The following is a 14,081-nucleotide window of genomic DNA, read 5'->3' as shown; positions in this document are numbered from 1 at the left end:
AATACTTGGGAGACTGAGACTCAGAGGTTAACTGGCAAGGTCGAAGTCATGCAGTTACTTAGGACCTCTTGAGTACCTGGCCTCACTAAGTTGTCTGTGCTATCCTTGAACTCATAATCCTCCTACCTAAACCTCCCAGAGTGCTGGGATTGCAGGCATGCACAGCTGCACCTAGATGTCTACCAGATTTTAAAGATCATTGCCTACTTGTCCCAAGCTTGCCTTCCTGATTTGCCCTGGAAGTGAGTGCTGTAGAAATTTCAGACAGAGCCTTTCTGTCAAACAGTTATCTTGCTCCATTTACCCAATTCTTTTTGATGAGATCTTCCTCTCAGCTCTTCTCTTCCTTCTGCTGCTGCTTCTTTGTCCACCTGCATAGCTCAGTCAAGGGAGCCTGTGGGGGTAAAGAGGTGTGCTTCTGGTTCTTAAAAAGTCCATCTATTGGGTGTTCCTAGCATATGGTATCTGCACTATTTTTCCCTTCTCTTTTTATCTGTGACAAAGATAGTATCACCATAAGTTATGGCTTGTGTGGGGGCAGGATGGTGTGGTGGGAGGCATTTTGACCAAGTGGAGATGTTTGGAGTCACACTTAGGGGGTCAGATCTCTCCTCACATCTTTCTAATAAAGGTGACATTAATGACCTTGCAGAGTTTTCCTGAGGAATACAGGAGGTAATGTGTAGAAGACTCATGGCATCAGCGCTTGGTGCACAGATAGATGCTCACTGAGTGCTGATTATTTTGGTTGCTGTTGTATAGAGAGAGGAGCAACAGTGCTTGTAGTATATGAAAGCTGGGAGCTCATGGGAAGGTCTCAGCCAGAGGAGCCCTTACTTGAGAAAGAAGGGAAGGATGTAAAGTATTCTAGGGTTTCCATGCCTATCTCAGGGTAATAATGTAGAACAGTGCTGCCCAATACAGTGGGCACTGGGCACTGGAAGTGTTGCTTTAACACACTCCCGATGGGGCTGTAATTCATATGTCTCACTGCCTGGCAGCTGTTGCACTGGTGGAGGGTCCATTGGGCACCGTGGGACAGTCTCATCAGATCATACAAGCCCCCGATGGGACAGCTGTGCATGTACCACTGAGAGTTCAAGCCAATGGGAATGTGTTAAGTATTGGATACACATCAGAGTTTAAGGACTTTGTATGAAAAAGATGAATATAAAATATCTCAGTGATTTTGTATATTAATATCATGTTGAAATATTCTCATTTTCGAGTATGCAAAATTAAATATTATTAAAATAAATTTTACCCATTTCCTTTTGCTTTTTTAAAAAATATAGCTACCGGAACATGTAATGAGGGCAGCATTCTGTTTCTCTCTGTTTGCTCTAGGTTAGGTGCTAAAGATCTTGGTATTCAGGCAATTCACCTTGACTTTGAGGGCTGTGTGAGAGTTTTTTGAGGCTTCTTTTGAATTTTTCTTTTTAATGATGCCCTAGTCTGAAGAGTATGATCTTTCTGAACCAAGATGCCAGTCATTATCGGTAATTATAGTTTAAATAATAGTTTTAAATGAAAAAGGCATCAAATATTCTCCTTAGTCCTCAAATTCTGAAGGCTTCAGTTGAGAAACAAGAGGGATGAATAATTTAATGGGTCAGCTATGAGCAATTAGAAGATCCTAGAGTACTGAAAAAGAGCCTTGCATGATTTCAGAGAATAGAATGTGTGGAGGGGTTGTCATAAATATATGTTATCAAAAATAGTTAATTGATCTTAGGCTTTTCCTGCGATGCAAATTATTAATACAACTACTAAAATAAGCAAGAGTAAAAAGAAAAGAGAACCATAGTAGTATTTTGTGTTAGATAAGTCATAAGTACGATTTTCATTAAATTTATTTTGGTTTGAAGATTCAATTACAAAATATTAACTGGTTTTTAAAACTTAAAAGCAAGTAAATTTCATTTCCAGTCTCTTAGAGCTGTATGGTAATTGTTAATTTTAAATCTTTGTAACTTTTGTAAATCTTTTTAGGTAGATTGAAAAATAAAGTTCCTTATTTAGATTTTGATTTTACCCTGGATTTTATAGCACACGGGAAAGAGTATTTGTTCTTTGCTATTGTAGAAAGCAAGCAAGGGGCATGCATTTTGAGAACCTTGAGGACAGTTCTATTCCTAATTCAGTCCCTGAATGAAATATTCTTCATTCCTGCTAACATTACTGCTGTAATTCATCATAGCTAAGATGCTATCAATTGTAGGGGGCACCTTTATTTTAAGTGCCACTCTCTTTATAAAAAACTGCTGCTCTTGAAACTCTGGACAAGATGTGTCTCTATTTCAGATATGTTACATGGTGGAAAAATAATGTACCTTAGAATTGATGAAATGTAACACAGGCTTTGAAATTTTAAACTTGGTTGGAAGTTAGAGGGCTTGTATTATGTATTTTATAAGTTAGAATCAGCCTTCAGGTCTTCTCAAAGTACCTCAGGTTCAGTGAGTGCACTTTGGTGCATTGAAGCCTTTTCATTTCATTCTATAAATAACCACATGAAAGCCGAGCAGTGAGGTTGGTTTTAAGTTGAAGTGCCATAATTCAGACAAGTGAACTTTTAGTTTCAACCTAGTCTTCTGCTTCCTCCCAGACTCACACCACCCTCTTTTCAGGCATTACCTACACCTCAAACAAAATCTGTTCTCCATAAAGGCTCTTGATAATGGTTATTTATGGCTGCTTGTGAATTGATGGCAAAGTGTTAAATTGCCCAAGGATGTTTGCTTTCTAAGCCTTATCTCTAACTGCTGCTGAAAATCTTCATCTGCTCAAGGAACTTTCAGCCCTCAGCATGCCAAATGGAAGGGTTGAGGGAAGAGGGGGCTGTAGAAGCAGTCTCCTTCTTTGCCTCTGAGGAAGTTGGGGACAGATAATAGCTACCTCATATCTTTTCCCACTAAAGTGTTTCCCACCTTTCTGCTTTTGTTCATATTTGTCCGTAGGTCACTAAGAAGATAGACTTCCCAGTCCTGTAGGCACACTTGTAGTCCCAGTACTTGGGAGTCCAAGGCAGGAGGATCACTATGAGTTCGAGGCCAGTCTGGACTACACATTGAGTTAAGGCTAGCCTGAACTACACAGTACTACATAGTGAGACCCTGCTTTAAAAAAAAAAAAAGATAGACTTCTGTATACTGCTGTATCTGCTGCTGGCTGCGTTGTCTATGTCTGAAACAAGCAACTCATAATATTTGAATTTATGACTAGTTTCATTGAATTTTTTCAGTTTTATCTCCCTTTTGATAGGGGCTATTGAATTTTAAGGAAACCCTGTGTTGTAAAAAAAACTTCTTTTGTAATTTGAATAGCTACTTCCTATTTTACCTATTTTTCTAAATATTAGTGTTCCCAAATTTTATTGACTTAAGTCAGGCTTTACATTTTGTATGACTATTTGGTAACCCAGATTCTGAGCCATTGTTTTCAGGCATGCCTTTGCAGATATATACTAGGGTGAATTCGTGGTTAAACTGCAGAAGTTATTTGTGGCCTAATTAAAGATAAAAGCAGAAATTTGTCCTTTTAAGTTTGTGAGACTTTCATCAGTTGTGAATCTGCTGATGCTTTGTATACTGTTTTTATGTAGCAGATGATCAATAAAAAATATTTGATTAATCTGAGGTTTATAATGTCAGATTCTAATATGAAGGCTTATAATCAAAGCTTTCCATTGCATTTAAGGAATTTGGTCTTTCTCAACGAAAGAGCAATGATATTGTACATGCTTTCAGAGTTATATTAGTTTTGAAAATTAGGTAAGAAATTTATCTCCATTGCTAGTTTTCATACATTTAACTAAATGTAAGGCAAATCTTTACAAAGTATGACTGAAGAATACAGTGTTTAAGTTTTTAAAATTTATTGTAGTAAAAGACACATTGGCATTACTTACCCTCAAAATACTAGCCCCATTTTTGTACACACTTAAACTATTATTCTTGTCACTTTCTTTTTTTTTATTCATTAAATTTATTAGTACATTTTAGGTAGACGTTAGGAACACATTCATCATTGGGAATTTGTACCTGTACATGACATATCTTGGTTCTTATTTTTTCCCTTCCCTCCATTTTGTTACTTTCTAAGGCAGTCCTCTTTCATGATTGTTAGTTGCACCGTCCTGGCTGCCTTGATGTCCTGAATTGATTCAAAACATTTACCTTTCCTTGATCTTTTGACTTTGGGGACAAGCTAGAAGTCGTGTGTTTGCTAGATTTTTGAATAAGGTAAATGAGCGCACACTATAATGGACAATATTCAGTCTCAGCATTCACCATATTTTGATCACATTTCATAAAGATACTCATGAGAGAGAACTTCCAGAACTTCTTCAGAAAAGTGGCAAGCACAGTAGGATGTGTGTTTGAAGTGACGGGTGTTATTTGAGAATTAATGATAAATATGTCTTTTATAAATTTTTTTTTTTTGTACCAAGAATCAAACTGAGGACCTTGGGCTTACCAGGCAGCCGCGGTGCCACTGAGCTAAATCCCCAGCCTCATACTAAATCCCATACTAAATTTTTTTTTTTTTTTTTGTACCGGGGATCGAACTTGGGTCCTTGCGCTTGTGCAGCAGGCAGCGAAACCACTGAGCTAAATCCCCGGCCCCATACTAAATATTTTTAAAGCTTAAACATTCAATATAGTTTCTATTACACCTTGTAGAGCTCCAAATTCTTTATAGTGGTATGTTTGTTGATAATATCTTAAATAATTTCAGATTGTATCCTGTAAATTTATGTCTGTGTGTTTGAATGACTTTGACTTCTGCTTTTTGCAGCTTGGAGTGTGGTTTTCTCTAGGCTGTGCCTATTTGGCCTTGGAAGATTATGGAGGCTCAGCAAAGGCATTTCAGCGTTGTGTGACCCTAGAACCTGATGTAAGTGTACTTGGCCATCCTTCTGTTTCAGCTCCTTAAGATTCTCTTAAGTTAGGTGCATTGTTATGTATAGTTCAGAGCAGCAGTTCCTTTTGTGGTGGAAGAAAATGTACATTTGATGGAAGGTCATATTTCAAGGCATAGGATTTATAAGTCTGGAAATAAGTTTTCCTCATAATAGCTATGGTTACATTTAGAAAATAATTTTGGTAAAACATTTTAGTTAAAAATATATATTGAATGATACAGCAATGTCATGTATATTTTTCCACTTATTAACATATGCTCCCTATGTTAATTGTGTTACTGAAAGGTTTTAGTGTGGCATCTCTTTTATTTAACAGCTTTATTGAGGTAGTAATTCATATATTGTTTATCCATTTAAAATGTATAACTGAGTGATTTTTCAGTTGTGAATTTTATAAATTTTCATTGCCCTATGAAGAAACTCTGGTACCTACCAGCAGTCATTCCTCATTTCCCTTTAAACACCTTCTCTCTCTCTCTCTAGTCCTAGGCAACCATTAATACACATTCTGTCTCTATAGATTTGCCTATTTTGCACATTTCATATAAATAGACTTGTACAATAATTGGGACTTTATGCCTGGCTTCTTTTACATAGATTGTTTTTAAGGTTCATCAATGTTGTAGCATGTATTAGTACTTCATTATTTTTTATTGACAAATAATATTTCATTTTATGGGTACATCACATTTATCCATTTATCAGTTGATAAACATTTGGATTATTTCTGTTTTTTGACTGTTATGAAGCCTATTGCTATTAACGTTCAGTTACAAGTCGTTGATGGACCTATGTTTCCATTTCTCTTGAGTATATACCTAATTAGGTCTTTTTGTTAAGTTGTAAGAGTTCAAGTCCTTTGTAACTTGGAAATATTTTCTTCTTTGGGTGTTTTTTTTCTCTCTCAGTAGTGTCCTTTGAAACACAAAAAGTTTGTGTTTTTAAAAAAATGTTTCTGGGGATTTAGCTCAGTGGTTCCACTGCCTGCCTCACAAGCACAAGGTCCCGAGTTTGATCTCTGGTACCAAAAAACAAACAAATAAAAAAATGTTGATGATATCTAGCTCTTCAGTCTTTTTCTATTTCTTATATGTTTATTGTCATATTGAAGAGTCCACTATGAAGATTTACCCTTACCTTTTCTTTTAAGAGTTTTATAGTTTTAGCTCTTTTTTTTTTGGTACCAGGGATTGAACTCAGGACCTTGCACTTGCAAGGCAGGTGCCGGAACCACTGAGCTAAATCCCCGGCCCAGTTTTAGCTCTTGCATGTAGGTCTAGGGACCATTTTAAGTTAATTTTTTGTGTATGGTGTAAGGTACAGTTTCATTCCTTTACATGTGCATATACAGTTTTCCGAGAATCATTTGTTAAAAAGACTATTCTTTTCCCATTGAATGGTGTTGTGCTCTGGTTTAAAAAAAAAAAAAAATCAGTTGACTGTAAATGTAAGAGTTTAATTATGGATTATCAGTTATTTTTTACCAACTATATGTCTATCCATGCCAGTATCACTTTCTTATTTCCTGAAGCTTTGTGGTAACTTTTGAAAATGCCAAATGTAAATACTCTTTGTTCTTTTTTCAAGATTGTTTGGGCTATTCAGGGTTCCTTGAATTTTCATATGGAATTTTAACTGTCAGTTTCTGTGTTGGTCTACATTGACTCTGTAGACCACTATAGAGAGTATTGCCACCTTAATACTAAATCTTCTAATCCAGGAATGTGGAATGTCTTTCCATTTATTCTTCAGAATATAAGTGTTACACTTCTTCTGTTAAATTATTCTTAAGTATTTTCTTCTTTTTAATGCTGTTATAAATGGAATGGTTTCACATTTTTATTTTTGGATTGGTCGTTACTATAGAAACACATTTGAATTTTATATGTTAGTCTTGTATCCTGCAACCTTGTTGAACTCATTTTGTAGTTCTATTTTTTTCTTTAGTGGATTCCTTTAGATTTTCTCTGTAAAAGATCATGTTATCTAGAAATAGAAATAGGTTTGCTTGTTCCTTCCAATCCAGGTGCCTTACATTTTCTTGCCCAATTGATCTGACTAGCCCTTCTTATAGAATATTATAAATGATGAAAGCAGTCATCTTTATCTTCTTTCTTATCTTTGCAGGAGAGCTTTCAGTTTTTCACCACTAAGTAATTATAATGTTAGCTGTGGGTTTTTTTGTATATGCCCTAAATATTCCCAGGAAGAAACTTTCTATTTCTAGATTGTCGAATATTTTTGTCATGTTGGATTTTTGTCAAATGCTTTTGCTGTGTCGGTTGAGATGATTACATGGCTTCCTTTTCTTAGTTTGGCAACACAATATATTACATGGGTTGATTTTAGATGTTGAACCAATCTTTGTTGTTGTTGTTGTTGCTGTAGTTGTTGAACAAATCTTGCATTCCTGGGATAAATTCCATTTGGTCATTATATATAATCCTTTTAATAGCTTGCTGGATTTGCTTTGCTAGTATTTCATAGACGATTTTTGTGTCTATATTTTACAAAGAATGTTGATCCATAGTTTTCTTTTTTGTGATGTTTTGGTTGGTTTTGGTATTACAGTATGTCTTAGTCTCTTTCTTAGTCGCTGGGACGAATTTCTGACACCTGCAAGCTTAAAGGAGGAGAGGTTTATTTTGGCTCACAGTTTGAAGATGTTTCAATTCGTAGTTGGCTGGCCCAAGGCAGCACAGCATGGTGCAAGGGCCCAACAGAGAACTAACTGCTCTCAGAATGGGCGTGGCATCCGGGAAGCTGAGAGACCAAGGGAGAAACCAAACTGGGGAGGGGGTTAATCCTTTCCAGGCCACTCCCGCAGTGACTGGCCCCTTTCAACTGGTACCCCACCTCATAATAACAAGTCACCTATAAGCCTCCATAATCCAGTCACCTTCTAAAAGCTCCACCTATTATGCACATGAGACTTTGTGGGAGGGGCATCTCCAGATAAACCACAACAGAAAAATACTGGCTTTATAGAATAAGTTAGAAGTTCTATCTCCTATTTTTTGGAAGAGTTTGTGAGGATTGGTGTTAATTCATCTTTGAGCATTTTGTAAAATTCACCAGTGAACCCTTCCGCTCCTGGGGTTTTTTGTGAAGGTGTTGATTATTAACTCAATTTCTTGTTACAGGTCTATTCAGATGTTGTTTCCTAAAGAGTCATCTTGATACTTTGCATCTTTCTAGGAATGTGTCCATTTTATCTAGGTTATGTAATTTGTTGGCATAGAATTATTTGTAGTATTTTCTTATAATCCTTTTTGTTTCTCTTAGCTTGATAGCAATGACCCTTTTTCATTCTTGATTTTAGTAATTTAAATTTTTTCTCTTTTCCTCTTGGTTAGTGTAAAAGTTTGCCAACTTAACTAACTTTTGTTTTCATTAAATTTCTATATTTTAATAGTCTCTATTTCCTCACTTTCTGCTCTAATCTTTATTATTTCTTTCTTTCTCTCTTTTTTTCTTTTACTTTTTTCCCTCTCAGTGTACAGATTGAACCTGGGGCCTCAAAAGTGCTAGACAAGCCCGCTGTGACTGAACTATATCCCCAGCCCTAATATTTATTTCATTTCTTGTATTGACACCAATATTCTACCAAAATTGCTTTCCATGGAAATTATGAACAGAAAGTAGCGATTATGGTGGTAGATCTTTATTTAAGGTGTTAAATACCAATCATGTTCTACTTTATGTTTTCCAATTTCTTTTTTTTGTTTGTTTTTGTTTTCCAACTTCTTGATCACATTTTTTTTTATATGCATGTAAACTACTGCAGTTAGCTTTCATAAATGACTGAATTACTAACATAGCTTCTTTGGGGCTAAAAAAAGGTTGATGAACACACTATTAACAGGCATTTACTTAATGGATGCTTCAATTTTTGGAATCTAGTTTTCATCTCAAATGCAGATCAAATTATCTGAATACTTGAAATGGAATTTCAATATTTTTTCCTTTTTCATCCTGTAAATACAGGTGCATCTATATCTGTTCTTTATCCCTACATATATTTTTTTTGTTTTTTGTTTTTTTGTTTTTTTTGAGGAGCCCTGGCACTATGTTACCTAGGCTGAACTCAAGCCATCTGAGTGCTGGGACTACAGGCACGTGCCACCATGCTGGGCACACGTGCAATATAATTAATTTTTTTTTTTTGGTACCGGGGATTGAACTCGGAACCTTGCACTTGTGAGGCAGGTGGCGGAACCACTGAGCTAAATCCCCGGCCCAGTATAATTTTAATGTAATATAAATCTCAGATGAACAGTTTGGTCAGTTTTGATAAATTCATACTGTTGTATAACTCATACCCCTTTTAAAATGTCATTCCAGTCATTCCAGAGAGCTCCTTCCTGTCCTACCTGCCATCACTGTGAACTCCCTTACCCTTGTGTTTCTTAGCAACTACTATTCTTCTTTTTTTTTTCCTTTTTTATTTGTTTTTTGATACCGGGGATTGAACTCAGGACCTTGCACTTGTGAGGTAGGTGGTGGCACCACTGAGCTAAATCCCCAGCTCAGCAACTACTATTCTTAATTTTTTCTGTTTACATTACCTCTGCCTTTTCTGTATCTATGTATAAGCAGACTTATAGGCTATGAACTTTTTTTTTCTGGTATCTTTTACTTGTTAAATATTTCACATTTTCGTGTGTCATTAGTTGTAGTAGCCTTTCATTTCTTTTTATTGAGGTATGGTATTACATTATATGAATATACCTAATACCTCGTCTTGTTATTGGATTGTTGGATTATTTCCACCTGTCATTCTAATACAAATGTTTTTGTGAGCACAGGTCTTCATTTTTCTTAAACAAAAACTTGAAAGTGAAATTGCTAGATCATGTTTCTGATGCTATTATGTTATTGTTTTAAACATTATTTTCTAGTTTTACACCAAAAGAATAAGAAAAAGTTGACTTTTGTGTATTAACTTTGTATTCTTTGGTTACATTTTTCTCCCTCTGTGCATTAAATTTTTGTGTTTAAGTTTTCCTGTTTTATCTTAGTTTTTCAGCCATTTAATTATGTAGCTTGGTGTAGTTTTCTTTGTACATTTTCTTCTTGAGGGTTGGTGAACTTTTTAGATTTATGGGCTTAAAGTTTCATCAGATTGGGAAAAAATTTGGCCATTATTTCTTCAGATTTCTTTGTGTGTGTGGTTTCTATGCTGGGGATTAAACCCAGGACTTCATACATATTAGGCTCTCAAGCACTCTACCACTGAACCACACCCCTTCCTCTTTTTCTCCTTCTTTTTTCGTACTCTGCTTTCAAGTACTTATATCTGTTATTTTGCCCAGTAGGTCCTTGAAGCTCTATTTATTTTTTTTCCTGTGCTTTGGTTTTGTTCTGTGATATACTTTCTGTTGCAATGTCTTCCAATTCAGAGATGTTCTCTCTTCTGCATTGTCTAACATGCCATTACACCTATTCATTAGGTTTGTTTCAGATAATAGAATTTTCAGTTCAAGAATTTTCTTTTTAACAGTTTCATGTCTCTACTAAGACTTCCCAATCAGTCTCTCGTTGTGTTTGTGTTTTCTTTTAACTCTTTGAACATAATCTATATAATATAGTAAAGTCCTTGTATGCTTATTCCAACATCTCTTTAATTTCCAGGACTGTTTCCATTAACCGATATTTCCTTTGGTTAAGGATGAAAATTTCCTGCTTCTTTGCATAGTCATCATTAACTTTATTGTATCCTATGTATTGTAGATGCTGTGTTGGTGACTTTCTGGACTTTTTTCTTCTCTTCAGAAGGTTTTTATTTTAAAATTTTAATTGGATCATCTTGGTTTAAACATTGTTAGGATAAGCCTAAACTTGGCATTTTTCTTAGAAAAATCCTTCTCTTAAGGTATAACCTTTCTGGGGTTAAATTTAATGCCATGAATAATCAAAAAGAACTCTCTAATCTGGTTGGAACTTGAATAACTCCTGTGTAGCTTCCAGATTTTCATTCAGCTCCCAGATCTCTGGTGGTTGTTCTCTGTCAGACTCAAGAAGTTTTGTCTTGCATGTGGATGACAGTATTCAGCCAAGGACTCTGGGGATGTTTATTGAAATTTCTAGAGCTCATTTTTGAAGCGCATATTTCTCTTCTGTGGTATTTTGCTCTGCAAATTCCAGCTGCCTTTTTGACCCTGAACACTGATTTTTTTCTTCATCTCAGTAAGACTTGCTGTGCTTTGTTTGGTTTTTGCCTCTCTGTGCTGCAGTCCTGAAAGTGCCTCTAAACAGAAGGCTAGGTTGGTTGCTGAGACACCTTAATTTTCCCCTCCCTTCCAGGATCATACTCCTGTGCTGCCTGTTGTCCAACTTTTCCAAAATAGTTGCTTCCTATATTTTGTCTAATTTGTAGCTTTGTATGGTGAGAGAGCTACTCTGGTACTGTACTAACTTTGTCTTGTCTGGAAGAGGAGATTTAGTACCGCTTAATTTTTTGAATCATAGATATGGAACTTGTATATTGTATATTTTATTTTGAAAGTGGGAAAAAGAACAAATGTAATCCATATCATTCTTGTTGACATCAACATTTTTCTAAAAACTTTATTTTTGTATTGTGTATAGGAATAGGTAGAGAAATGTATTTGGTTAATGATAAACTAGTAACATTGGAGAACACTCTTCAGTCTTACTCTATCTGATGAAGAAAGATGATAGTAAAAGGCAAAAGCCTTTTAAAATACAAAAACCAATGTTCTACATTCCTTGGCTTTGTAATAAATCTATATGCTCTATGAATTATCTTGTAAAATTTCCAACTATTTTGTAAATCTTAATTTGAAAATAAAATCTTAGCAATTTCCAAATCAGTGCTATAATAGTATAATAATATAATAGTATAATAATATCATTGCTTGACAAGTTTTTGAAATTTTTATAAATTATAAAAGTACATTTTGGTTTAATTTTATATATTTTGCTTTTAAACATACCTTATTGAAAATTGAGATTTAAAAGAGTGTATATTATATTTTTATATTTTTGGATTCAATAAGTATTTCCTAAGTGAGAATATTCTACAGCTGGATTCTCTATCATTTCAGAATGCTGAAGCTTGGAACAATTTATCAACTTCCTATATCCGATTAAAACAAAAGTAAGTGCATCAGACAAATATGAAGAACTGTGCTTCCAAAATTAATGAATGATTATTTTCTCCTATTGAATATTGAGGCCTTATATTTTATTCTATCTTTTCCCCCTTTTCACCCTTACGTGAGTTATAACTTACTAGAGAATTCTAAATGTGTAACTTATTTCCTAGAAACATTTAATATGTAATAAAATAAAAAATATTACTTGAAATCTTTATTTGGTGTTCAGGTTTCACATACTAAATTTCATTACATGATAAAAGGAATTATGCTTTTGGTCAACTCAATTAATAGATTTTTATTGCTTGCTTTGTACTAGACATGAAAATTTTTAAATAAATATGAATCAGTATATTTAGGAATTATAGGTTAAAAATAAAATACTATGTCATATTATTTTAAAAATTGATTAACAGTAAAGCTATATGTGATGAGTATCAAATGAGAATACAAAGGGGGCCGCAATAATAGTAGATGATATTTGTAGAGCACTTATTATGTGTCAGGCACGCATTTAGACCTGTGAGGGTCTCAGAAGAGAAGGAGGTATGTGATCCTGGTTCAGAAATACTTATGTTGTACCCAAGCTAAGTTTGAAGGATGGGAATGGAGGACAAAGGAAAGTCTTTAGGCAAGGGAAACAATGAGACCAAATCTAGAGTGACAGAAATGAATGAATTATTTTAGAAGATGGGGGTAATATTGTCCAGCTATAGTGTAATGTGAGCTCTGTGGTGAGAGATGATTGGAAAGGTAAGTTTGGGGCGAATTGCTATGTGTTCTGATTTTTGAACAAATGGAGATCATCTTGTTGGTAATAGAAAGCCAGAGATTTTGGTGGGGTAATTCATGAAGAAAGAAGATTTTTAGGAAGATTTATCTGGTAGCAGTGTGTTAGACAAACTAGAGAGGAAACTGGAGGCCGGGAAAACAGTTAAGAGACAGCTGTTGTAACAATCCAGGCATGAGATAACTAAAGTGGAAAAAGAAAGGGCAGATGCCAAACAGTTTATAAAGGGGACAACTGACTGGCTTATTGACTGGCTACAAAAAGCAGGGGAAAGAGAAGAGGCAATTGCTATTGCCAGAGTTTTAATATGTTAATTAAAGGATAGATATATTTCTGTTTTTATTTGACCTTAATTTCAAATTTAATTTAATTTTCTTTGTGGAATCACAAGATATTTGTGAAGATCATGAAATACTTCCTTTGCTCTTGGATGATAATCTATATAAATAGAGTACTGTTTGTTCTAGAGTTTCCTCAGAAAATAATATTATGTTTTTGATAGCAACTGATAATATTAAATCCACTGGAGACCTCTGGTTTAAAGGAGTGGGTAGGAGAAATCCTTGTCATAGTTGTAGAGTGATTTCAATGAGTTTTTCTAGTTACTGAGATAATTTTGTATGTAGTAAGGCTCTTGATATGCTCTATTTTATCTTCTAGACCACTAATCTTTGGAATTCTGTATAGATAATTCTTGCATATTGTTCTTTAACCTTTTCTTAATACTTTCTTGCCTTTCTGCTCCTTCATGAACACATTTTTGTGTAAAATTAGAGTTGCAAGATCAGAGGTAAATCATTACATTATTCTAGCCTTTTATTCTTTCTTTTCTTTGCTACTGCTCCAAACAGCTAATTTTTGGCTCCTGAAATTGTTAGTTCAGAGAAAAAATTTTATCACTGCTCCTCTCAAAACAATCATATACATGCCCTAAAGTGGCCTATTTAACTTTTGTTATCACAGGATTCTTCACTGAAGTGCTCTTTTCATTGTTACTTCTTATTTCCCCAGGCGTCATGTCCCTACTAGTCCCTTGGGAAAGTTACCTGTTTTGAATACTGTATGACTTTCATAGTGCAATGTCTCTACTATACAGAGTTCGATAAGTGAATCCTGACATGAAGCTCCTTATAAAGAAGGCATTCTGAACAAAAAAGAAAAAATAATTCATTTCAAAAATTTTGAAGCCAGGAGCTTGTGATTACAAAGTGGGAGGACATACAGGAAAAAAAGGATAATCCTC

At 34.8% G+C, this 14,081-nt stretch overlaps 1 protein-coding gene across 5 annotated transcripts in view; it reads left to right on the top strand.

Annotated features, from left to right (window-relative positions):
• Positions 1–14,081, top strand: part of Ttc27 (tetratricopeptide repeat domain 27) — a 254,203-nt gene that overhangs the window by 134,157 nt on the left and 105,965 nt on the right. For all 5 annotated transcript variants that reach the window (XR_015453011.1, XR_015453012.1, XR_015453013.1 and 2 more), the window contains exons 14-15: positions 4,801–4,899; positions 11,998–12,050. Coding sequence is in view for 1 of the 5 variants with exons in the window: in XM_021253706.2 (XP_021109365.1) it covers positions 4,801–4,899; positions 11,998–12,050 (152 nt within the window). In the remaining 4 variants the exon portion in view is untranslated. The remainder of the gene's footprint in view (positions 1–4,800; positions 4,900–11,997; positions 12,051–14,081) is intronic.

Source organism: Heterocephalus glaber, unplaced genomic scaffold (genome assembly GCF_053883595.1).
Source record: "Heterocephalus glaber isolate CG9 unplaced genomic scaffold, H.glaber_assembly_v1.0 deba00001457, whole genome shotgun sequence".
Lineage (NCBI taxonomy): Eukaryota > Metazoa > Chordata > Mammalia > Rodentia > Bathyergidae > Heterocephalus > Heterocephalus glaber.
Note: the sequence above shows the minus strand (reverse complement) of the source record. Positions and strands in the feature narration are given on the sequence as shown.